The sequence below is a fragment of the Brienomyrus brachyistius genome, chromosome 9 (genome assembly GCF_023856365.1).
Source record: "Brienomyrus brachyistius isolate T26 chromosome 9, BBRACH_0.4, whole genome shotgun sequence".
Lineage (NCBI taxonomy): Eukaryota > Metazoa > Chordata > Actinopteri > Osteoglossiformes > Mormyridae > Brienomyrus > Brienomyrus brachyistius.
Window position 1 is genome coordinate 16023886 of NC_064541.1, and position 23238 is coordinate 16047123.

Genomic DNA, 23238 nt, shown 5'->3' on the forward strand with positions numbered 1-23238 from the left:
AAAGCGGGCACGCGTAAAATATTAACAATTAAAAAAAATTGCTTTTGTCTTCGTATTGTGTATCGTGCCCTCTAATGGTCATCTGGAGGCGTTGCGCCCTTTGATCGGCCGGTTAGGGGCCGGTTCGCGCTCATTAGTGTAACATAGGGTTAATCCTAGTGAAATGGTGCGTATTGAATTCCGTTGCGGGATTTCCGACCGACCAGCTTTGAAAATGACTGCACGCTGCCACGGTGTTACTGTGCATCTAAGATGTCCGATAGTCACCACCAAGGATCGGCTGAAGGAGGGACGGCAATGGGAATGAACTCTGAAGGGCTCATCACATGATGTAGCGACATGTCACCATTTTGATACAAAATACAAGTTCATTGCGCGACAACACTAATTTGCATCATCACTTCAAACTGTTTCTCACGTAGTAAGGGCATAAGGCTTTGATCTGAAAAGGTTCGCCACAATGTCAGGACATGGGCGGGAAGTGTGTTTTTGTTAAAACAAAACCGTTTCAATCATTTTGACAGTGGATATGAGTAACCAGTTTATATAACAGACTATAAATGGCACTACATAAGAAAAATGAAAAAAAAAAACCTGCTACACTGTGTTTTCAAAGTTTATTTAAGTGACAGCGATAATCTTATGCAAGAGAGATTAAAATAGCAAGACAGAAAATATTTACATTGTTTGGCCATAAAACCTTAAAATGGCATAAACTCAGGTTAAATAGGTCCATGTATGTAGTTTTTTCCCCCCCATCAGCTCCACTCGAGGTCCCAAGGTTTTCCATTTGTGCTGATTACTGCCCAACAGTTTGAGACCAACAGAAGTCACAATCAAAGGAAGTTGCCATTCACAGCCATCATTTCCTTTAACACAGCGAAACAGAAAAATCCGAGGACCAACCGAACATGTCAAAGATAAATCAGGAATATAGGGACCAAGGTTAAAACAGCAAGTAGGGTTGCCCATTGAAGCCACGGACAATCTAATCTCACTGGATTGTGCATAATGCATTTCATTTGGAGTGCTTCTATTCAAACCATATCGTAACGTGACGCATGTGAAGTCTGGGGATTAAAACACACTGCCAAATTAAAATGAAAGAACTGAAGATTCACTATTCAGCAAAGCCTGAGTATTAAGAACTATATAACAGAAACATCACTTAGTAAGGCAAACAATAACGATTCAATGTATCAAAAAATTTTTAAATTTTGGGATAGTGAAATTGTATTTTTTTTATATTGCTCCTTATAGAAAAATTTAGGTTTTGCCCGAAATATTGAATTTTCTATCACCTAAAATATTTTAAATACCTTAAAAAAAAAAAAAGAAAGACCTCACCCCTAAATATGGCTTGCATTCCTGTTAAATGACAGTGAAACATGATCGGAAAAAATTAGACACCTCATTTCAAACAGGGTGTGGCGCAGTAAGCAGTGTTACAGTTTTATATTGCTTTTTTTAAAAAAAATAAATAAAATGACTAAGCATCACCATCCCTCTCGTACGATCGCCTTGCCTTACTGGTTAGTACCCGCCTATACTTCCTTTCCTCAGAATTGTTCATCTAAGTGCACTTTTCTGCAGACCGGACTTGTTCTGCCTAGGGATTGTTTGTATTCCGTTTCCGGCCATTTTCATTTCTCTGCCTCATACAACAATGAATGACCTTTATTTACACACCCCCCCTCCCCAAAAATATTGCAATGGGGAGGGATTAACTATGTGCCACTTGGCACATGAAGGTGTGGCATACACCAGAGTATGATGATCCTGGTGGCTCCACCCCACGGTAAATGCACTGTAAATCTCCTCACAGTCCATGTTTCTCAACTTCCAGTTTCAAATATCAGCTGCAATAAGTGGCTGATTATTGCATTAGATTATAGTGTTGTGCTTGTACATACATTTAGGAGTACGCATTTATATATAAATATTTGTAAATTAAATATGAAAGATAATGAATCCCCCAAGTAAATCCTGTCAACACCAATAACCGCTCTGTGCTCACAGACATCGGCAGTGTGGATATACACTGCTCATTTCTTGAAGAACTTCTTGTTGAGGAGGAAGATGAGCAGATTCACGTTGACCTTGGCCTTGTCAAACATCTTCATCACGGCAACTCCCTCGTACTGCAGCTGCAGCAGGTCCTAGACAGACACGGACAATCACAGGTGCCGTGTACGACCATATGAACAGGATGGGGTGAAGGAAATGACGAAAATGGGCTTTACCAGCCGATTGTGTCTCTGTGAAATGGCTTTTTTTTAGACTGAATTCACTTTCATTATCCCTTCAGCAGCCTAAAGAAAAGTCCCATCCACTGAAGCAGAGGAAGCTGCAATTGAGCTTGTGCTACTTCAGGGAGCCAAAGAGGAAGTGCTGTGCACACCACAGCGTTTTCATACACTGCCTTGCTTACCCCCTTATTTGTGCATGTGGGAGAAAACACACACGAGAGCAGGAGGTGGGAAAAGTTCAAAGTAAAGGAACTCCACCTAGTCACCATTTCACCAAGACACATGGGGTTAGATTCTCCCTCCCAGGCGCGTTAAGCATTTTTCTGATAAAATACGACAAACGCTGGCATGACTTCAAATAATTAGCATTTTGGCAAAAGGGACTGTGCTTGAATTCTGCCATCTGGTGCTTGCTCACCTGGTACTTGAGAGGGAATTTCTCCATGTCTACACCCATGAAGCGGGCCTTCACCAGGAATGTGCCACCCTCTTCGCTGGGCACGATGTCAAAGATCACGTTCTTGAATCTGAAAACGATCAGGTCAGAAATATCGGGTATATTACATCTGCCGAGCGTGCATGGAGGGGATATTTTATCATGACCTAGAGAAATGGCAAGTCAGCCTCACTCTGCCTTGAGGGGCATCAGTAGCGAGTTAAACCATATCTACAGTCTGAGATGTATGGTGGCGGGGTCTGCACTGACTGTGTGGCTGGCAGGTCCTCGATCTCCAGAAGCACGCCCTTCTCGTGGAGTCTGGAGGCAGTGTAGGTAAGGGCTGGGAGCTTGCTCTTTTTTCCGCCAGCCTTACTAAAAGGATGACAGATAAGGGGACGGCCATTAGCATGAGGCTGGAACCCCGGCACGAGTCAGAGCGTGACGAGCCCGGCACCCCCAGCTGCACCTGCTCTTGGAGGTGAGGTTGTCCAGACAGGTGGCGATGTACTGGCTGTAGTAATCCACCTGCTCGCTGTGGAAGGAACTCTTACAGTGCAGGCTGTGCAGCGTCTGCCTCAGCTTCACCAGCTCGGCCTGCCGCCGCTGGCGGTACAGCCGCTGGTGCCGTATGTCCTGAAACAACAGTGGGGAGACTCAGCGCTGGGCTCACGGGCGGGTCCCGTCGCTCGGATAACGAGCCGGCTCCCACGGGGCCAGCGGGCGCGATTCAGTTTCATATGGAAAAACCAAAGTGTGCATCATTTCCATTCGATACACTCGGTGGTTTTTCTAGGAATACTAATCGATCAGTCTTTTTAGGGCTCTGGAATAAATCATATTCTAAACTGAGTTTACATACTTTTCCCCCCTCAGAAAATAAAATAGCATTTTGTCTTGCTTGTAGAGGTGCGGCAACTTAAACGCATTGTAACTGATTGATACACGTTGTTAAAGAGCTGTGGAGATTCAGTACTGGGAACTGCCTCATACTGAGGTCAAAATGTGGGCCACCTTGCTCTTCAGCTGTGTGTGTGTGTGTGTGTGTGTGTGTGTGTGTGTGTGTGTGTGTGTGTGTGTCACCTTGGCGATGAGCTGCAGGATCTGGGCCTCTGCATCTGGGGGGGTCAGCACACCCAGCGCCTCAAGTCTCCTGAGACTGCGAAGGATTTTCCTCTTTTTCTCCTCCAGGGACAGGTTGCCGTCGGCGATGAGGGACTGGTTCCTCTTCATCTTCTCCGGAGTGCGGGCATCGCGCTGCGCTCGTCGCTGCATCATCCAGCAATGCTGCGCCTCCTGAGAGCGGGGGGAGTGCATGCGGTGAGAGGAGAGCCATGGAAGCACGGATGAGGGTGACGGGAGCAGACGTACCTGGTCCTCCGATATGGAGGCTCTGAGCACTTCACTCAGCGTCTCTCCAGGCTGAGAGCGGATCACGTCAATGATCAGCTGCTTGGTGCTGTGACAGAACACAGGAGCATCATTCCTCAGGCTGCCCTCTAGACCAGCATTTCCCAATCTGGTCCTCAAAGACAGTTCATGTTTTTGCTCCCTCCCAGATCCCTGTGTGGACTGTCTGGCAGGGAGCTCAGAGGGAGCAAAAACATGGACCTACTCTAGGTCCTCAAGGACCGGACCGGAAAACACTACTCTAGACAGATCATACAAACCCGACTCATCAGCTAGTTTAGCAGAGGTTACCATAACCGCCAGAAATCACCTCACCTAAGCAGGATTCCCCTTGCGTCAGATCGCTCGTCAGAATTACGGAAGATGTCGAACTTGCTGGTCAGGGTGAGGGAAACTTCCATCTTGCTGTACTGAGCCAGGATTTGTTCTGCATTGGGGTCCCCAGAGCTGACCACACCCTCCCCTGTCACAACATGCACATATCAGAATTCCACACTTTAGTCCATGTCATTAGCTTGCATAACTACTGCTTGTGTAACATCTTCAGTCGAGGGATACATCTCGTAGAAACCTTTTATTGAATGGAAATCTATCAAGGAACGAGGCCAACCGTATTACAGGCTTGCGTGTTCATGTCTATTGAATAAATATCCCCATATTTAGTAATGGACCATTAAAAACCACAAATACAAAAACTGCAGAGAAGAATGGCAGAGACAGGACTTAATGGTGTGGTAGACTAGGCTTACCCACGAGAGCCTGGAGAGAAGGTACCGGCCCAAGGTCCTTCAGCAGTTCTAAGAGGGGGTCAGAGGGGTCCGAACACAGGGAGTCCTGGTGTTCTAGCAACAGCTACACACAGAAACATTACTGTGTAACCAATGGCTGTGCAGACCTTCAGTAGATCCACAGATACAGGAGGATGGAGATACAGACCTTGTGGGTGTTTATGAGCTCGCTGATGGAGATATAGATGATGGGCTTGTTGAGGATAACCATCTCAGAGTACTCGTCCATGTTGAACCGCTCCTTGGGCTCTGGGACGTCACAAGCAGCACGCAGGAACTTGCTGTGACACACACACACACACGTTTGTATTTATATCTTTTGTGGGGACCATCCATCCATTTCTATAGGCAAAATCCCAATTATAACAACCTTAACCGCTACCCAGCCCTAACCTTAACCATAAATATCCAAACAAAATGCCATCTTTCGTTTTTTTTTTTTGCTTCGGCTACAGATTTTTATATCTATCAAGGAATATATATATATATATATATATATATATATATATATATATATATATATATATTTTTTTTTTTTTTTATTAAATTGAGTTTTTCCTTGTGGGGACCCATGAAATGTCCCCACAAAAATTGTGGGGTGTAAAACAGGTTATCACCACATTGGGGGGAAATTTGGTCTCCACAATGTAATAATCTCACACACTCACACTCACACACACACACACCTCTCCGTGTACCGGAGGCTGCAGCCCTCTTGTAGCTACGACTCTGCACGCTCCTCATTAATAAAATGGTCCATTCTGTACAGTGCACTGTGCAGTTAGGGCCTCCAAATCAAACTGCCAGCTGCCACAATCCATACAGTCACCTTAATGGTCACCCGTTACTGGATTCCATGGGATTCGAGATTTCCAGGAAGCATACATCACTCGTACAACACGGTAATACCCCACAATGCTCGTTAACAGTATGCCATTTAGACTGCTATATTTCCCCACAGAGATTTCCGAAAGCATAAGACAAACCCACTGAGCATAGCTAGTGTATTAAACCTGATGCAAATGTGGATTGGTGGTCACAAATCACTGCAGTCTGTAGTAACAGGGTGATTTTCTTTCCTCATCCTGTTTTTGTTTAAGTCTGAGACAGAGCAGCAGGGAGGCTCAGTGGGTAGAACTGTTGCCTCACACCTGCAGGCTGGGGGCTGAATCTTGCCTCTGCTGTGTGTGTGTGTGTGTGTGTGTGTGTGTGTGTGTGTGTGTGTGTGTGTGTGTGTGAGTACGCAGGTCACACGGTCCTCCTGCAATCCAAAGATATCTCCAAATTGTAAGGCGTGTGCCGTTCCGATACCCTGGCATCCCATCCAGGGTGTAACCCTGCTTGTTCCCTATGCTGTCTGGGATAGGCTCCAGGTCCCAATCCCCTCCCCCGCCATTGGAACATACGGCAGCCCGGAGCAGAGGCTCCCCTCACCTGAACCTGGCGTGCGTGACGCTGATGTAGTGGTTGAGGGCCCGCAGATGAGCGCTGTCGCCCTGGAAGTGCTTGTTGGCAGCGGCGTGCTGCAGGACGCGGGCCACGGAGCCCAGGGTGCGGCGCTGGTCGGGCAGCAGGCAGGAGCCGGCAGAGAACTCGAGCACGTCGAAGCCGTCGGGGGCCACGACGGCCGGGTTCATGTAGCGATAGTACAGCAGGTTTCCCACAATCTGCGGGGCCAGGTGGCAGAGGCAGCACTCTGAACATCACGGCTCTCCAGCTTCGCCCGGAGGATTACACAGGCTTCGCACACTTAGATTTCAACCAAATTAAATGAGGGGGGGGGGGGGGACTAAACTGAATCTACTTCAGCTGATGAACACACTCCACTTGGTATGTTTGTTACACCACACTCACTTTTGTAATAACCTCCTGATTCCTCCTTCTGGAGCCCCACATTATCAATTACTTACTCTTCATTAATAGAAATTAAAATTCTATAACTGCAACAAAGAGCTACATTTCATATCACTACATTTTTCTGTCCAAAAATACCAATATTTATACTGGATATATAAAGATTGTGTAATGAATTCTCTTAATTCTGTAAGATGAAAATACTGAACTATACTTCAAATAATACTCTTGTACCACTTAAATTGAGTGTTTTGTTTTATTAAACAGAACACCTCATTTCAGTGCCACCACATTGTTTAAGCAGCGGCACCAAAAATACATTGTTGCCTCTGAAATGCAAGGGGAAGGAAGTGAATATTTTCCATCAGTTTTTCCTTCATTATCATGCATCAAACTGAATCATGAGGTGAGTGTATCATTATACCCCTAGTTGCCATTGTTCAGTATTTTGATGCGTTTGATTATTCTACAGAATAATCTAAGTAGTCTATAAGGAAAATGCAAGTGTCTTTAACAGGGTAAATATAAAGATGCCTGATGGTTGTTTTACAAAGAATCTTGTCAAAAAGAGGCCAAGAGAAAAACACTGAAAATAAGCAAATCTCCTTGTGCTCATTTCCATCATATTCCTTCCAAACCTGCAACCTAATCTGCGTCACACGGAGGACCAGGATTTTTGTGCTTCAAATACTCCTTCATGCACATTAAGGTTCTATACCAAGACAACTAACATTTACTTATTTCACTGCACGCAACATCAACCACTTGGCTTTTGGCGGTCATGAAAAATGCGAGTGTGACACTGGCATGGAATGTGTTGGTGCAAGGAGCACAAGTGAACAGACTGGGATCACTGGAATGTAGCAGAGAAATTGTTGACAAAAGGGGAAAGCGGGGGGGAGAAGGAAAGAAAAATATTTCGGTACCTTGTACAGGTCGTCCTCGGTAGCCCGAGGGAACTTCTCGTGCAAAGCCTCCCTGAGGACCTTGGCAGTGTAGCGTATTCCATATCTAAGCAGCGGCGGCGGCACAGAGGAGAGGGGAGCAAATGGGATTACACTCCAATGGCACTCACATCCTTGGAGCCAGAAAGGAAGCAGCAGTGGAAAATATACTCGTTTACAAATATACAAAATACAGCCTACACTGCCCTTTCCATTGCCTCCTTTAAATGAAACCAGTGCAATTCAATAATAGGTCCAAACTCGGGTAATGTTAACATCAGGTGTAGCATTTTGAAATGGGGTCACTGTGCAGACAGGTGCCAGCCGGGGGCAGGGAGGAATGTCTCCTTACGGCAGCTTGTGCAGGTTGGACGTGATGGCGCCGAGCACACGGTCCGTCAGGGTCTTCAGATTGCCGATGGCGATGTCCAGACGCCGCTGCACCTCGGGGTGGCCGAGGGCCTGTTCAGCACTCACCTCATAGGGCAGGGAGCTGCAGGGCATGAAATCCCCCCCCCCTCTCAGTTAAATCGGTCACCTTGAGCACTCAAGTAAGATCGTTAGGATTAGGTGAGTCACAGATGCAGTTGTCCACATGCAAGCTCTCTACTGACCTCTTGTGGCCAGTCTGAGACTCTGTCTGGTTGATCCAGGTCTTGTAGATCTCCACCGGGTCAGTGCGGATGCTGAGGTTCCGATCCTGCAGCACCTCTCGGATCGCGGGCCCCAAGATATCCTGGAGGGCGTTCTGGCCTCGGGCGTGCCGGTAAAAACTTACAAGCATTTTGATAACTGTGGGATTCCCCATTACCAACTCCTGAGGCTGATCCACCTTCATTCTATGGAAAGAGGAACAGGAAGGCAGAAGAGGCAAATTCTGCTGTCAGGCTCCCCTACACCACTAGACTGGACTTGTGTACGAGGATTACAGCATTCTGCAAGATCAGTAAACTGACTTGATCTCATGGCGCAGGGCGGCAGTGAAGAGCTGTAAAAGCAGGTAGGCCTCCCTGCAGTCAGAGCCATAGTTGAAGAGGGTGAAGATGACCGTCTCCATGAAGCGGGTTGATTTGTTCTGGGGCATGAGGAAGATCAGCTGGGCCAAGTACAGGGGCTGCGTCTGAGCATCGGAGGGCAGACGAAGGTCAGATCTCCAAGGCAACAGCAGGGAAAAAAAAAAAAAAAAAAACGACCACTCCACTGTTTGCAGTTACAGTAAAAACTGCTTGAGTCACCTAAATATTAACAAGCAGGTTTAAGTGCTACATTAAATCCAGATAATACCAATTTGGCAAGCAACAGGACAGTACGTTTATACCTGCAGTAGGTAGAAGAGATGCTGATAGGCCTCCAGTTTCTCACGCTTATCCTTGCTCAGCGATTTCAGGCCCTTCTGTTTATCCAGAGCCATCATATCTGACAGCTGCTCCTTGTTCTTCTTCGTCAGCTTCTTACAGTGGGAAACGACTTCCTGTGTCGGACGAATGACCATATTTAATATCGCCTAGTTCGGGGCCTTTGGGGAGGGCAGGTCAATTTAAAAAATGTTGTGAACGTGTACAGCCTGGAGTGTGTTTTTTTTTTTAATGCTGCAGCTACAAAAGATTTGAATGAATTACTTGAATGAGCCGAATGAATACATAATGAATTGCCTATCGTGCTCTGTCAGCAGGAACCAAAAGGTCAACAGCAGAAGTCTCGTAGTATTTTTCGGCACTATATTTTATATAAATAATTCATTTTATAGTAAATGGGATTGACCGTTTGCGGTCAAGGGCACGTCTTGTGTACATGTGCAAAGACACAAGCGCTTTGCTTCCCAGGCTCCCTCGTGATCATGACCTGCAAAGTGACCCGGTTCCGGACCAACAAGCCGATCTTCAGGTCCATCAGGTCCAGGTCGGACTCCAGCTGCCGGTTGGCACGGATGGTGCGCACCACCTCCTCCCGTAAACGCAGCAGCTCCCCCTCCTGGCGGATGTCGGAGTCACCCAGCTCCAGCAGATGGGCAAACTTCCTCACCACGGAGAGGGTGGGGGTTTGAGAATGCACTGTGGGGTGGGGGGGGGGGGGGGGGGAGTGCACAGATGCACATCAGGGAAACACGTTCCAATGCTCACACTGGACAGTGAAATCACTATTCACCAAGGAATCACTCACCCAGCATCCTGTAGTCTTCACGAGCCTTATTTGCCCGGAAAAATGCCTGAATCTTCACAATGGCGTCCACCTGTGGTACAGGAATTTTTAAAAACACCAGCATCAGCCATACAACTCCACACGCACTAAATAAGATTCGCCGTACGTAACCCCGCACTCACATGCTTGCGGAAGTATCTCAGCCGTGCTCTGTACCTCCTACGGGCCAGCCACATTTTCACCCAGGCCTGAATCTACAGGGAAAAGAACCTCAAATCCCTCACATGCCACCTTCGCCCCCTACATGTGGGGGCCTTATCTTGCACCTACAAAGCCAAGAGATGCGTGGGGCGTCGTTCCTACCTTGACAGCAGCCCTCCAGTTCCTGCGCAGGTACCGAAGCCTCTGCCTGTAGGCACTCTGCTGCCTGAGCCTCCTCCAATGGGCCTGAAAACGCAGCCAGACACGCCACAGGAGACAAAAAACAAGCCAGGCAACCCAGCAAGTCACTCTCATGCTCATCCATCTCGTGTGAACATCAGGGCTATGGGAAGGGATTAGACAGCTAGACAGCGAGTCAATTCACACTGCGGCTCATTAGAGCCGGCTTTAGGTTCAGATGGAGCAGCCAGTGGAGAGGTCAGGCGAAGAGGAGAAAAATCACCCCTCCGTGTTGTAGAGCTCACCTGGATGGTGACGATGGCGGGCAGCTGGGTGCGCAGGAAGTGCAGACGGGCGCCCAGCTTCTGCCGCAGCAGGAAGCCCCGCATACGGGCCTGCAGCTGCACTAGCAGGGGCTCGCAGGTCTTCCACTGTAGCTCGCGACTGTGGGTCCCTGTCACGCTGGACAGCACTGCCTGCACGGGGGGGGGGTGGGCAGTGGAGGTGACAGGAAGAAAACCCGAAATCAAGCAGGGACAAAACGGCTAAAACAGGTTTATAAATATTAACACTCCTGCAGCGGCATCATAAAATTTGTCAAAAGGAGCATATTTGACTGCATGTGATCCTCGGAAGCAGCCTCGTCAGTCTATGCAGGCCTCAATCGTTCGTCCATTTTACTGACTGGCTGCAAAATATGACAGGTCCAGATCTACCACCGTACACGGGCAGGGCCTCTAAAAAGTGACAGCGCTACACTTCATAGGCGAATTCAAGAATGAGGCTCTGAAAACCGAAGCCACTCCTCTCCAATGTAGAATTCGAGAAGAGAGGCTCAAAAATCACATTACCACTAAGAAATACTACCCCTGTATATTTCAGCTGCTGTAAAATTTCTAGATCTCCGTCGCTGTACTGAATGCCACGTTCACAACGGACCCCCATGTTTCCCCTGTATCGTGACAGCAGACGCCTGATGTTCCTCTCAGCATCACGCAGCATCTGTACGAGACAAATTAAGCCAGCTGCTTGCCGGCAGCCCTGAAGCTCTGAGTAGGGAGCACGGCGCCCCCCCCCCCCGCCTGTAACACAGGACCCCAGCATGGAACCCTGTGCTACGGTTACCTGTATCTCAGCATGCACCAGGTACAGGCTGTTGTGCACGAAGCTCTGAGGTCTTTCCCATGTGCCTTCCAGCTTCTGCAGGTGGAAGTAGTATGAGCTGCCATCCTGTAGCCTGTGTCTGACCCAGGGGCTCCTATTGTCACCTAGACACAGGAGAGCCTCTTTAACCAAGTGCTTCCCAATCCAGTCCTCAGACAACTGCAGACAGTCCATGTTTTTGTGGGAACTGGGAGGGAGCAAAATCATGGACCATCTGTGTGGGTTCCAGAGGGCCAGGTTCAGAAACACTTTACCTCGTTATGCGAAGGACAGTGGGTGTAAAGGAAAAAGTAACATAGTAGAGGTGCAAGTCAAAGATTCATAAGAAACAAAAAATTAACAAATCCTTAAATAAGGACTGTTTAGAAGAGGAAGCCAGTCAATGTCATGTTTGCACAGCAAATGCTTACGCGTCAACTATGGAGCAGAAAAACCCACCACTGGAGATGTGAATTAACTACTTGGACGGACATCTTGTGGCTTTAAAGAGCAGTACTCAACCCATCTGAGAGGCGATGAAGTCTCACCCTCCATTGCTTTGGCCCTCAAAAGGCCAGACAGTTCATCCTGATATGCTGCAGCACATTCAGGAACCGCACTCCGCAGCGCCACCTCTGGTAGACAAATGACTCGCAGCGTTTGGGACGCTTTGCCCTCTTTGACTGCCTGGTTGACTGCCGCCAGACCCAATGACACTGAGAAGCACACAAATATTCACAGCCAATGAACTCAGCCGATCTCTGCCACGCCATACAAAAGGTCAATTGTTTCAGGATGCAAGGCTATCAAAACTGGACCAGCGGGCTTCTAGGTTGACTTGCTTTTCAGCGCTGTCTGTGCGTCCTGGTTGGCTCGCCTCACTCCCTCTTGGATGTCAGCCAACCACAGCTCTGCCCCAGGGTCCCCACTCTCCTGTGGACACAAACAGCCATCAGGAAAAGACGCAAACACTCATTATCCTGACAAATGACAATATCCAGAAGTCACAGCCGAAGGTCATTAATTAATGCACCGCGCTTCAAAAAGGATGATATCTTACATAATTTTTTGGGTGCGTTTTCAGCTTTCTGCTACCTTTATCCATTTTCACAGATCTTTAAAATTATTACACGAGAACCTTACAAAACAAGTACATTCAGGCGCACCTCTGCTTTGCGTCGCTTGGCACGACTCAGCACCTCATGGTACCGCCAGGCATTCTGTGGCTGTACACCCTCCTGGCCACTTGAGGGCAACAGCAACGCAGCCAGGGTGTCCTGGGGGCGGCTGTGACATAGGGCCTTGTTGATCAGCCCGATGGACAGTATTTCTGTAAAAGCAGGACGGAAAACACACCCCGCATATCACCTTGTAAACAAGAAACACAATATGTATTTTTAGGATTTGCGAGATAGTGTTTATAATACTAATTTTCAACCATGTCTTCAGACAATATATGAGAGAAGTATCCACCGTGGGGAAGCAGGTTTGTTTCAAAGGCACAGGTGCCTGCTTACGGTCGTGTTCCTCCTGTGCTTCAGCGTTCACAGCGTTCAGCCCGCCCTGCAGCTCGTTCCACGTCAACAAGGTCCTCCCAGCCCGTCTCTTCAGCACACACAGCTGCTCGAAGTATCTAAACGGGCAGTATCACCACTAAACTAAGTCCAGGTTAAAAAACATGTGATCACACACCACGGAGGGTAAGTTTACTGCTGTTTAATTTACTTGTGCATGTCAAAGTCAAATTGCGGGAATTTCTCACGCCTCCTCTTACAGGGCGCTAATTGAGCAGGCACTTGACCCTGCTTTATAGCCGGTGTGAAATGACAGACAAAAATTAATTATTCACTGCCATGTCATTAATAATACATTGAGGGGTGGGCAGGGAACCCCACAGACGACAGCTCACCTCTGGATCAGCCCGTCCTCGATGTCGGCCAGTCCTGCTGCTGGGCTGATGAGCCTGACACAGAAAGCACCGGAATCCTGTACCTCTAAGGCCTGGTTTATCAAAGCCACTGCAGACAGCATCTCCACAGCTACGAAGAGCTCCTCCTGCTGCAGCTCCCCCTTCAGGACAAAAATGCACATAACCAAAAACATAAATGCTCAAAATCTCCCCACACCCTCAACATAAAAATGGATAACGCCCAATACATGACAGACCCGACAAGTGAAACCTAACAGGTAAACAAATGCTATTTATTCTTTTTAGCTGCCGGGAACACAGCATGTGAAGCATCCCGCAGTGTAGATCTTCCCAGTGTCGCCGAGCTGAGGTGCTAAAAAGCTTTGCAAGTGGATGCCGACCCGTCATGGGGCCCTGTACCTCAGGGCTCTGCTCCTGCAGGAGAGCCAGCTCTCTCTGGTAGAGTTCAGAAGCAAAGGGGAACACATCCGGGAGCTGGGCATCCAGGTTCATCAAGGCGCGGGTGGTCTGTCTGGGGTCACCTTGCCGCAGGGCCTTGTTAATGGCACTCACTGCCCGCTCCACTGTACGTACGCACGCACACACAGTTTTATGACCAGTACACCAACAAGCCCATATGCAACACACAAACCACCATTAGTCTGGTGAAATGCATGTATCACATGTCCCACTCAATCATGTTTTCAGGAAATAATTAGGGGACACATTTCAGTTGAAAACGGCAGACTAGATGGTATGGGCTCATCACTACATAGCCCACGGACCTGCCGATGGAGATGGTGGCAGTGCATTTAGAAGCTCATCTAAAGAACGAGGAGGTGCTCACCAGTGTGGGAGCGCTGCGCTTCTTCATTGGCCATAGACAACCCCTCCTGCAGCTCATCTTGGTCCAGAGGGTCCACAGAGCCCAGGTCCTGTGACAATTTTCATCATATCTCAGTGGAGCTTCTGCTATGGCATCCCGGATATAACAGATGCCAGTGTTCAAGTTACAGGGTCAATCCAAGCATTATACTGGGAGTATATCATGGGAGCAAATTCTAATCTTTTTATCCCTTAATTCTGTGTACAACCACATATGGACTGTAGGGGGCAGTATTGCTGAGCTGCCCAAGCAATAATATTTAAGTTAAACATTAAAGTCTGAACTCCTTGCTTGTGAATGTCAAACAAGTAGTGTGCAGGGGTGCCAGGGATCGCTATAAAAATTATTCTCGCTCCCTCAGCCAAAAGTACAGTTGATGCAGAGCCTGGCATAGCTTACCAAGGCCTTCTGCTCCCGGTCAGCGGCCAGCTGCTCAAGGTACCAGGCGGTGTTCTCCCTGCGGAGGCCGCGCAAGGCCAGGCAGGGGGCCTGCAGGGCCGAGAGGAGGGCCAGAGCATCGCTGCAGTCCAGAGCTTCATCCACACACTCCAATGCCGCACGCACTGCAGGCCACAAAACACAGACATGCAGTGTTACAGAGGGGAAGGCCAGCAAGGACACGGTACTGCAGTAGCAAAATAGATTAATTAAATACTCATAAAGCTAACGGTTAGCAGCCTTTATTCCAGTGATGTGAGCCCTTCTGGCCTCAGAGAGCTGGCAGAGACATTGGCGTGAGCCATCCGGACATACAACACCGCAGGCGAGGTCCATGTGCCATGAGGTCTCAAGTGTCACGTCAGAGGCTAAACCTCAGCCAGAGAAGCAACTTATGTTACCGATCACATGATTAGCAAGTTATTGAAAGAATAGATGGTAAAGGTGACACAAAGTAAGGCAACTGATCATCTAGTACCCCTTCTGTGTTCATGTACCATTTTATCGTATGAATAACCATAAACAGCCTTCTGCTTAATGCTGAGGTTAAGACATGACCAAAATGGTAACACCCCAACAGATCGCTCAGCAATTCAACTCATGTTGAAGGTTTGTCTTACTGAGAGCAGAATGATGAATTACTATGTCGAATACTCTTTTCCTTCAAATCGATAAAGGCAGCCTCATTTCAGTGCTAAGATTTGCGGCTCTGGAGATCACCCCCGATTGGAGAACAAAGGATATATTTCTTTGTAGCAGAAAAGAAACTTACCGTTGACTTTGTTGATGTTCTCCTGAATCTCCTTCTGGGTTAGGTACTCCTCATAAATGTCCTTCTCAGAGCCATTCACCTGAAGCAGAGTGACAAAGCCAAGTGAATCCCAGTCCCCTCTCTTTGCAAACACAAGCAGAATATCTGAAGTTTAAAAAAAAAAAAAAAAAAAAAAAAAAAAAAACTTTCCACCTGACTGAGCAGACAAAACAAATAAAATAACCCCACTGGAGACAGCACATTCCTATCATATCCTACCATTTAGATCAAAATGATTTATTTTGTCATAATTGGCACAAAAGCTGACACCAAACAGCAAGCAGATTTCACAACTTGTTAGCGCATGAGGAAAAAAAATAGCAATAATAATAAAAAAACAGTTTGTTTGAAATAACCATGTCCTTTCTAAGGTATGCACTGTTCCGGATTTGTGAAGATTTCATTGGCTTTTTGGTCCAGCACTGAGACACCCTTTTAGGTTCACGACAGACGCAAGCAAACCAAATTGCTGAATTCTGCTGCAGATTTTGGGACCTCCTCCAAGCCAACCTTATTTGAGGCGCGGGCAGCCTTCTGAGCCCTGGCCTGCCGCAGCATCTCCTGGTACACGGGCATGAGGTGCTCCTGCAGGTCGGCCAGCATGGCGTTGGGGTTGCGCAAGGCCTGAGCGGTGCCCTCCACGCAGCCACGCTCCACGGCCTCATTGATGGCTATCACTGCTGCATGCACTGGGGGAAGAGCCTCACTTAGCACAGTACATACAGCTCAACAACGATTAATGCTCGTTGTCAATTCATTCGGTCACAAACATTCGAGATGCCATTGAAACAAAGTATTCTCCCACACCCCCCAAACCATCACCATTTCTAGCCCCCTACATTCACCACCCACCTCTCCTTTAGTAAATCAAAGTCCAACTTTGTGCGACTTGTGTCAGTGTTCAACAGATCAGCATTTGTGGCTATCCTATTATGTGCCACCATTAAGTGAAGCCATTTCAAGTTTGGTGTGTTCTCTCAAAAGTTGATCAGTTCCATAGCTTCACTCATCCAATGCGTGTGCAACTTTAAAAATACCTGTCAAATACTTGAGGTATCATACTAATGATTCCTCGTCTGAGACATGGAATAATTGTATTGCTTCGCATACTAAGAAAAACACGCAACACTGTCGAGCAAGAAAAATTATACGTAAATTCTGGCAATTCAAATTTGGGTTGCATGCACATTTTAAAATACATTATGGACAAAAAAAAGAAACTTGAGTACAACAATAGAAAAAATAAAAAATACATTAAAATTAGAGATCTGCAGTGTCCGTCTCACCATCCATGCTATATTAATGTACAGGCAGTAGAGCTGAAATCAGCAGAACACACTAAAACCATGCAGAAGTTGGTTGCCTTCGAGTCAGTTAGCCCACCAATTAGCCTGTGTCACCTCAAACTAGCACCTCAGCAAACAGTGCCACCTTCTAGCCAAGACTGACGATGTGGAAGAGATGTGAAGCGACCCCCCCCCTGAGTAGGCTGCACAATGGCTTGTTTCTTCTTCGTTAAAAAAAGGTGGGCAGTTTATTTTCACATTTACATGTAGCGAAAACTGACGAAATTTATTCTGACTTTTGGTCCCATATACACATATGTGCTATTTTACACGCAATTGGAAATATCACCCCCATTTAGTTCATTTATGATATACTGTAATAATTCATTTTACCTTAACACTTATTATCCACTCCCATAGCTGCTGGAATTCCATCAGCAAGAAACTAGCACATCTTAAAACCAAATTCGCAGACAGGCTCCCTCGAACCCCCCCAACAAGCCCCACAGGTGCACCTTCGTACCTGCAGCTTCGTCCACTGACAGCTCATTGGCCAGGATCCCCCCGATCTTGCTGAAAGCCGGCATCTGAATGCCGTACTTATCCAGCTCCCGCTTCATGTTATTGATTTCCTCCTCTGAGGCCCACAGAAGAGAGATATCATCGCTCATATTCTGTGACACCATCTGGCCAAGAACTCTGAACAGCAAATGGTAAAATGCACACAACAGCTTTACCTGTAAACTTGACCTTGCCACAAAGGTCATGGATCTGCGGAGCCAAACCCAGTCTGAACAGGTAAAGACTGTAAGACAGACACAAGCATGTCACAGTGAAGCGTGTTCAGAGGTGCCATACAGTAGAATGAAAATCTGACTTTACTGCAGCATAGCTTGGTGCACGGAACTGACATACCGGGAATCTCAAACACTTATGTGGGATTTCCATTTGGAAGAGGCGATAAGTAAAAGTAGGCAAATTGGGTTGATTAAAAAATTATGCAAGTCTTAACTTCACCCCCAAACCACACACACACACACACACACACACACACACACACACACACACACACACACACACACACACACACACACACACACACACACACACACACACACACACACACACACACACACACACACACACACACACACACACACACACACACACACACACACACACACACACACACACACACGTTATTGATTACTTGTAGGCTAAGAAGGTAAGGTCTATTAAGGGGTATGTTTCCTAAAAGCTCACATTACAAAGTTGTATATTTGGAACCGTTCAGCTGCAGGGTACTAGCTATGCACGTTGTTAATGATGCCAAACACAAAAGCAACTATGCTTCTGGGAAACATACTCCAGGTTAGCAAGGGAGTAGAAAACATTGCAAAGTCTGTGATATTGACAAGAGGCTTCAATACTGCCTGTAGCTTACTTTTGGTTAACTAAAATATCGATACTGAAATTAAAAAAATAAATAAATCATGAAATAAGGTTTACGAGGTGCTCCACTGTTTAGAGTTCTAGAGAAAACTCACATAATAAAGCTAGAATCGTAAAATCATTGGTTGACCAAGATGCTAAATATTACAATGTTCTTGTTATGCTAAAAACAAAAGTTCTAACTATGCTAACGTTGTGCCTACGCTAAAGTGTGAATATTTCAGTTACATGTGGCAAAGCAGAAAGACTGCACAGTACAGTAAACATATAAACCAGTAACAGTTATCAGAATCAAGTATTATGTACTGTACGTAATTATATCTGTGTACACCAGCATCACTACAAATACATGATTAATGTGTTGCGCTATGACATCACTGGGCAATAGGATTTTTTTCAGCTGTTAAAATCTTGGGCTCACCGTTGTAAATGCGGTCAGTCATTGACCGAAACGTTGTTAAACAGCACGGAACTGAGGCTTTGGAGTAGAGCTCATTTGAAGCTGCCAAGTTTAATGGTTTGTTTCAAACTGACTTCGGTTGTATATTAATATGCAATGACACTAAATTATCTATGATTAATGAGCCCACCAAAAACGGGAAAATGGCCCATTTCATTCAAGGGCCAAATAATACGATTGTAAATGGGCCTGTAAAACCACTTTTGGGTATTTTTCAAACTAACCAAGTCCACCTAACTCATATGTAGACACCAGGAAATATACCGAAAAAAAACACATGCTATGGTACCTTTAACACATAACCTTAAATAAAATAAACACGTTTTTTAAGCAAACCCAGCATTGTGATCATATGGCACAACGATCAAGCATTGCAATATAAACAACTTCTCGTTACATAAACTGACCTGAGAGCATGGATGCAGTACACGGTCCTTGGCATATTCTTCTTGTCGTAGATATCTGTAGTCTCCGGGTGGAAGATCTGACGAAAAACCAAAGGCTGCTGTATTAAAATGGTTCCTTGTAAACTTGAACCAAAACCATTATGACAGAGTCGATTGATTTGGTACATAGAAGAGCAAAGCCAGATTTCAGCACTTTCTCTAGGTTGTCCATCTCAATACATATCTAGAAATTATTAAAATAAAGAATGTCATGCAGCAAGCATGCTACCATTATACCTTTCATTCCCAAGCTGTAGCCAATTCTGAACAAGTCATCCTCTCTAATGCAAGCCGTACACTTCATGCTGCCGCCTTGTTTGTTCTATGTCACGCCACAACCCTCGAGGGGGCAGAATGTTTTTGATGCAGCAAACCCACATACAAAGCGCAAATAAACGTATTGCAAGTGCATGAGTCATTTTAATAAAGGAGCCTTTAAAAATGGAAATTTGCTCTCTTTATTAACAGCCATTATTGGTTTAATACTAGCAGTTGCACAGACAGGGAAGGCAACAATTTACATGACACTCACGGTTACATTCCACAGCAAACATTACAACATTCACTATTAAGAAAAAAACAAATACACACTAATTTAAAATATCTAAGGCGTGGTGTGAGCTACATAATTAGTCTGCTAACCAACCCAGTGATATAACATTATGTCAGCCAATCATGGACAGCGGGTGGGATCAAAATGGAAAAAAAAAAAAAATTCAGCCAAGGGACCCTGCAGAGGCGGAGCGCCGAAACGGCGATCACTGCAGGGATTATAGCTTAGACAACATTGTATTGCCAAAATGACAAACTCCCTCGATTTTGTCTGTAGTATACAGTCAGCTTAACCCCCAGACTGACTCAGTGTTGAACAGTTATTTATACATACCTTAAATCCTAACTGCGAATCACAAGAACCACACACTACCTGACAATATGCAACTGCTCACCTTCTTCTTGATAAAGTCACTACTAGCACATTTCCACAACCATGTGCAAGCTGGGTTACGCTAAGATGTATAATTCTACAGTTCACAAGGAGCTATCCAAATTCCCTCAAGATGATTCTATGCATTTGCACATCCTAAAAACTGGTTCATTTCTCTTTTTTATTAATACTATAAATTATAACTCTGATAGTCGCGGACACAAATTTGCAGTACAGCATGTGTTCGTCCATGGAGGTACACAGTGTCCGCTAGTTACGCGTGGGGAGAAGTATGAACAGGCCTTAACTCATCCCTAATTGTAATGTTTGTCTGTACCTTACATGCGCATCAAGTTTGTATGTGTAACACCATCACCACCAAAAAATCCTCACAATACGTTTGATGAAGAAAAGTCATTCAGATTCCACATTAGCCAATCATGAGTAAGTTACCGTTGGCAGGCCGACTTCCGCCATGGCGCTACGCCAGTAGTTGATATTATCCGTGTGCCGGAACTGCAATCCAGTTACCTGCATAGTAATATTAGGATGAGAAAATATTATGTAAAGAACTGACATTAAACAGACACAGGCACACATACAAATGAAAACCCACAGGCCTTGGTGCAACTCTGAGGGCTTAATTCTGACGGAAATTGTTAGACTACAATACATATCAGACATTAGATGGGGGCAATATGATGGAGTATCAGAGGAACACTTTAAAAGGTAGCCACACGCTTGTATGCTGCTAACCTTGTATCTTTCCTGATCCAGGTCATAGATCTTCTTCAGTGGAACTACATTGGGGGCAAAACAATGGCCGAGTTTGGCCAACCACACGCCATTCCTAAGGCCTTCTTCTAGCTCAGTGGGGGCCGGCAGGTCCTCCTGGAGGCAGGCCTCCATCCACCTGCCAGGTAAAGAGGAACCAAGCAGTCAAAGGACACTTAAAGCTGAACAACAATGTGGACTTTGATGACAAAACAATGAGGCAAAGAACCTGCAGGTAGTGTTTGCTAGGCCCATAAGGCTGTGCGTTATATCATTTAAGCATCCTCGGAATGCACACAGGCATAATAATTCATTTGTCGGCACTGCTGTGTACCTGGACAACTGGAAGCAACACCACCAACTTATTCCACACACTGTTAGATAAGTTCTATTTGGCTATAGTTTATTTTGGGTTATTCCAAATATTTTATACAGAATGCAAAATTACTAGCAGAAATCTTATGATGTGAAATTGTGCAGCCCTACTCATAACATATTTCGAAAGAATCAGAGATATTAACATCGTTATCATCTCGAGCGTACCTCTTAGCTTCTTCTAGGCGGCACAGGTACTGATAGGCCACGTTCTGGATCCGCTGCTCGTCCATCTCATCCGCAGTCAGGCGCTCGTCTGTACGTGACAGTCACATGCTTAAGGGCACAGGTACAAACAGTACAGCACAGGTATAGACTGAGACAGTTTTTCCCCCTGTGATCAGCGATACTTACCAGAGCACAGATTGCAACGTTTCATAGCCATAGCACTGCTGACTACACTTCCGTGAGTCAAGTTTGACCCCACGCCCATTTGATTACATTATTTGCTCAGTGAAATCAATCTGCTTCTACGCAGAGTAAGCATAGGCCTATTTATCGAGGTAAAAAAGATTGCTAATAGTAAGTCTTCGTAAAGCTTCCATAAGAAAATCATAGAGACTGTAAGGATTCTATGAGCTTTAGCTGTCTGTCCTTGGCCATTATGAGTGGTGTGTTTTTGGGTTATTAATGGTTGTTCGTGTGCAAGTCTTTATGTTCAGTTAAGTAACGCGATTTTGTTGGTTCTGCAGAAAAAAAGATTGAGGATTAGTAATTAAAATGGTGCGAAGAAAAAACTAATTGTGATACCCCCTCTAACCTTCTCAATCTGTTTGTACATTTCTCCGGTATAAGAGAATTGCAGGGTTGCCAAATCTCACACAGAAGCTTTCTGAGACTCACGCTCACGCAATGAATCCTAAGGAAAATGTTTACATGCATGTAAATGAGCATGCAGACTTGTCTGGAACTGAGAATCTCACGCCAGCTAACTGACCAAAGTTGGCAACCCTGGGATTGTGCTTTCCAAATCAACCCTACCACATACACCCTTCGCTACAACAGATTTTGTAAATCATTTCTAGTTATCTCATGCCGCAAAACAGACGTATCTTGACAAATCTCTAAACTATGGAGACGGGTAAAAAAATGCAATAACCTGCACTTGTTGAGTGTTTTTTTTCTTTGTAAAGTCCATTTTGTTTTAGCTTGAACAAACGTGCCTTACCGCAACTCGAAAGAGAAGGGAAATCACATAAAAGTCTATAGTGTTTGAAACGGCATAGTAACGCAGAAAAACGGACAAAAACGGCATTAACGAAAACAAAATATACATGGAAACATTACGGGGGAATACGTCAAGCAAGGTAGCGTATTCGGATGCTGATCTGAAGCGAAGATGAAACAACTGAAGAAAATGAATATTTGCAAAAAGGCAGAAAACAGCAGTTTCGACAACTAATAAACCAATAATTAAACTAAACCAATACATAAATCCATTGACCCTTTTAAAATACATTAAAAGGCAATGGAATGCACAGACAAAATAACGGTATTAATAAAAACAGAAGTAAAATATCACCATGGCAATTTACGAGTAACATCGCAAAGCGTTGTCTCGAACATTTTATCCAATTTTTAAATACTTACAGGCAGAACGCGTCTGTCCTCCCGAATCTCCCATTTTATCTTCACCAACGTCAAGCAAACCTGGCACTGGTGCTTCCCGTTTTTCAAAATTTCAGAAATGACAGACTGCTGTTTACGTTATTATTTCCCTCTTGCGGTAAAGGCCAACGCGTACTGTGACGGATACAACCTTTTATTTATAAAGGAACCACTCGACTGTCCTATAGCGGCTTGCCGAAATCAAACCCACGTAAACCGCACTGTCAACCGCCGCGTAGCTACTAACCGTGAAGCAGGGTGAAGCTGTTTACTTTCCCTGAAGTTTGAATATCCCGCCGATTTCCAGTTGGCTGCCTGGCGGCCCCTGGTAGGACCACGTGGGGAGAATGTGCGCGTTGCATTGTGGTATTGGTATCATTGTGCGACAGTTAGATTGCGAAAATATCACGAATCGTAGTTATTACTATTATTATTACTTTTATTATTGTTATACATTTTACAAATATGTTGCGATTTATTCAAGATAAGCAGCCTTTCTTTACTTCTTTTTTCTTAAAATGAGT

The 23238-nt window shown here is 45.6% G+C and overlaps 1 protein-coding gene across 1 annotated transcript; it reads right to left on the reverse strand.

Annotated features, from left to right (window-relative positions):
• Window positions 1-603: 603 nt before the first annotated feature.
• iqgap3 (IQ motif containing GTPase activating protein 3) lies at window positions 604-22980 on the reverse strand. Its single transcript, XM_049025226.1, has 38 exons — window positions 22697-22980; window positions 21275-21362; window positions 20714-20870; window positions 20411-20488; window positions 18994-19070; window positions 17412-17479; window positions 17198-17311; window positions 15899-16077; window positions 15350-15428; window positions 14539-14702; window positions 14101-14188; window positions 13674-13837; window positions 13254-13414; window positions 12862-12977; window positions 12511-12674; window positions 12187-12277; window positions 11893-12060; window positions 11327-11469; window positions 10507-10677; window positions 10184-10267; window positions 10003-10074; window positions 9842-9911; window positions 9524-9732; window positions 9000-9152; window positions 8638-8801; window positions 8296-8520; window positions 8034-8174; window positions 7664-7748; window positions 6318-6550; window positions 5032-5164; window positions 4845-4947; window positions 4411-4558; window positions 4057-4144; window positions 3769-3981; window positions 3155-3321; window positions 2956-3060; window positions 2668-2776; window positions 604-2159 (listed from the first exon to the last, which is right to left on the reverse strand). The coding sequence occupies exons 1-38, from the start codon at window positions 22728-22730 to the stop codon at window positions 2046-2048; spliced, it is 4920 nt and encodes a 1639-aa protein (XP_048881183.1). The 5' UTR covers window positions 22731-22980; the 3' UTR covers window positions 604-2045.
• Window positions 22981-23238: the final 258 nt, after the last annotated feature.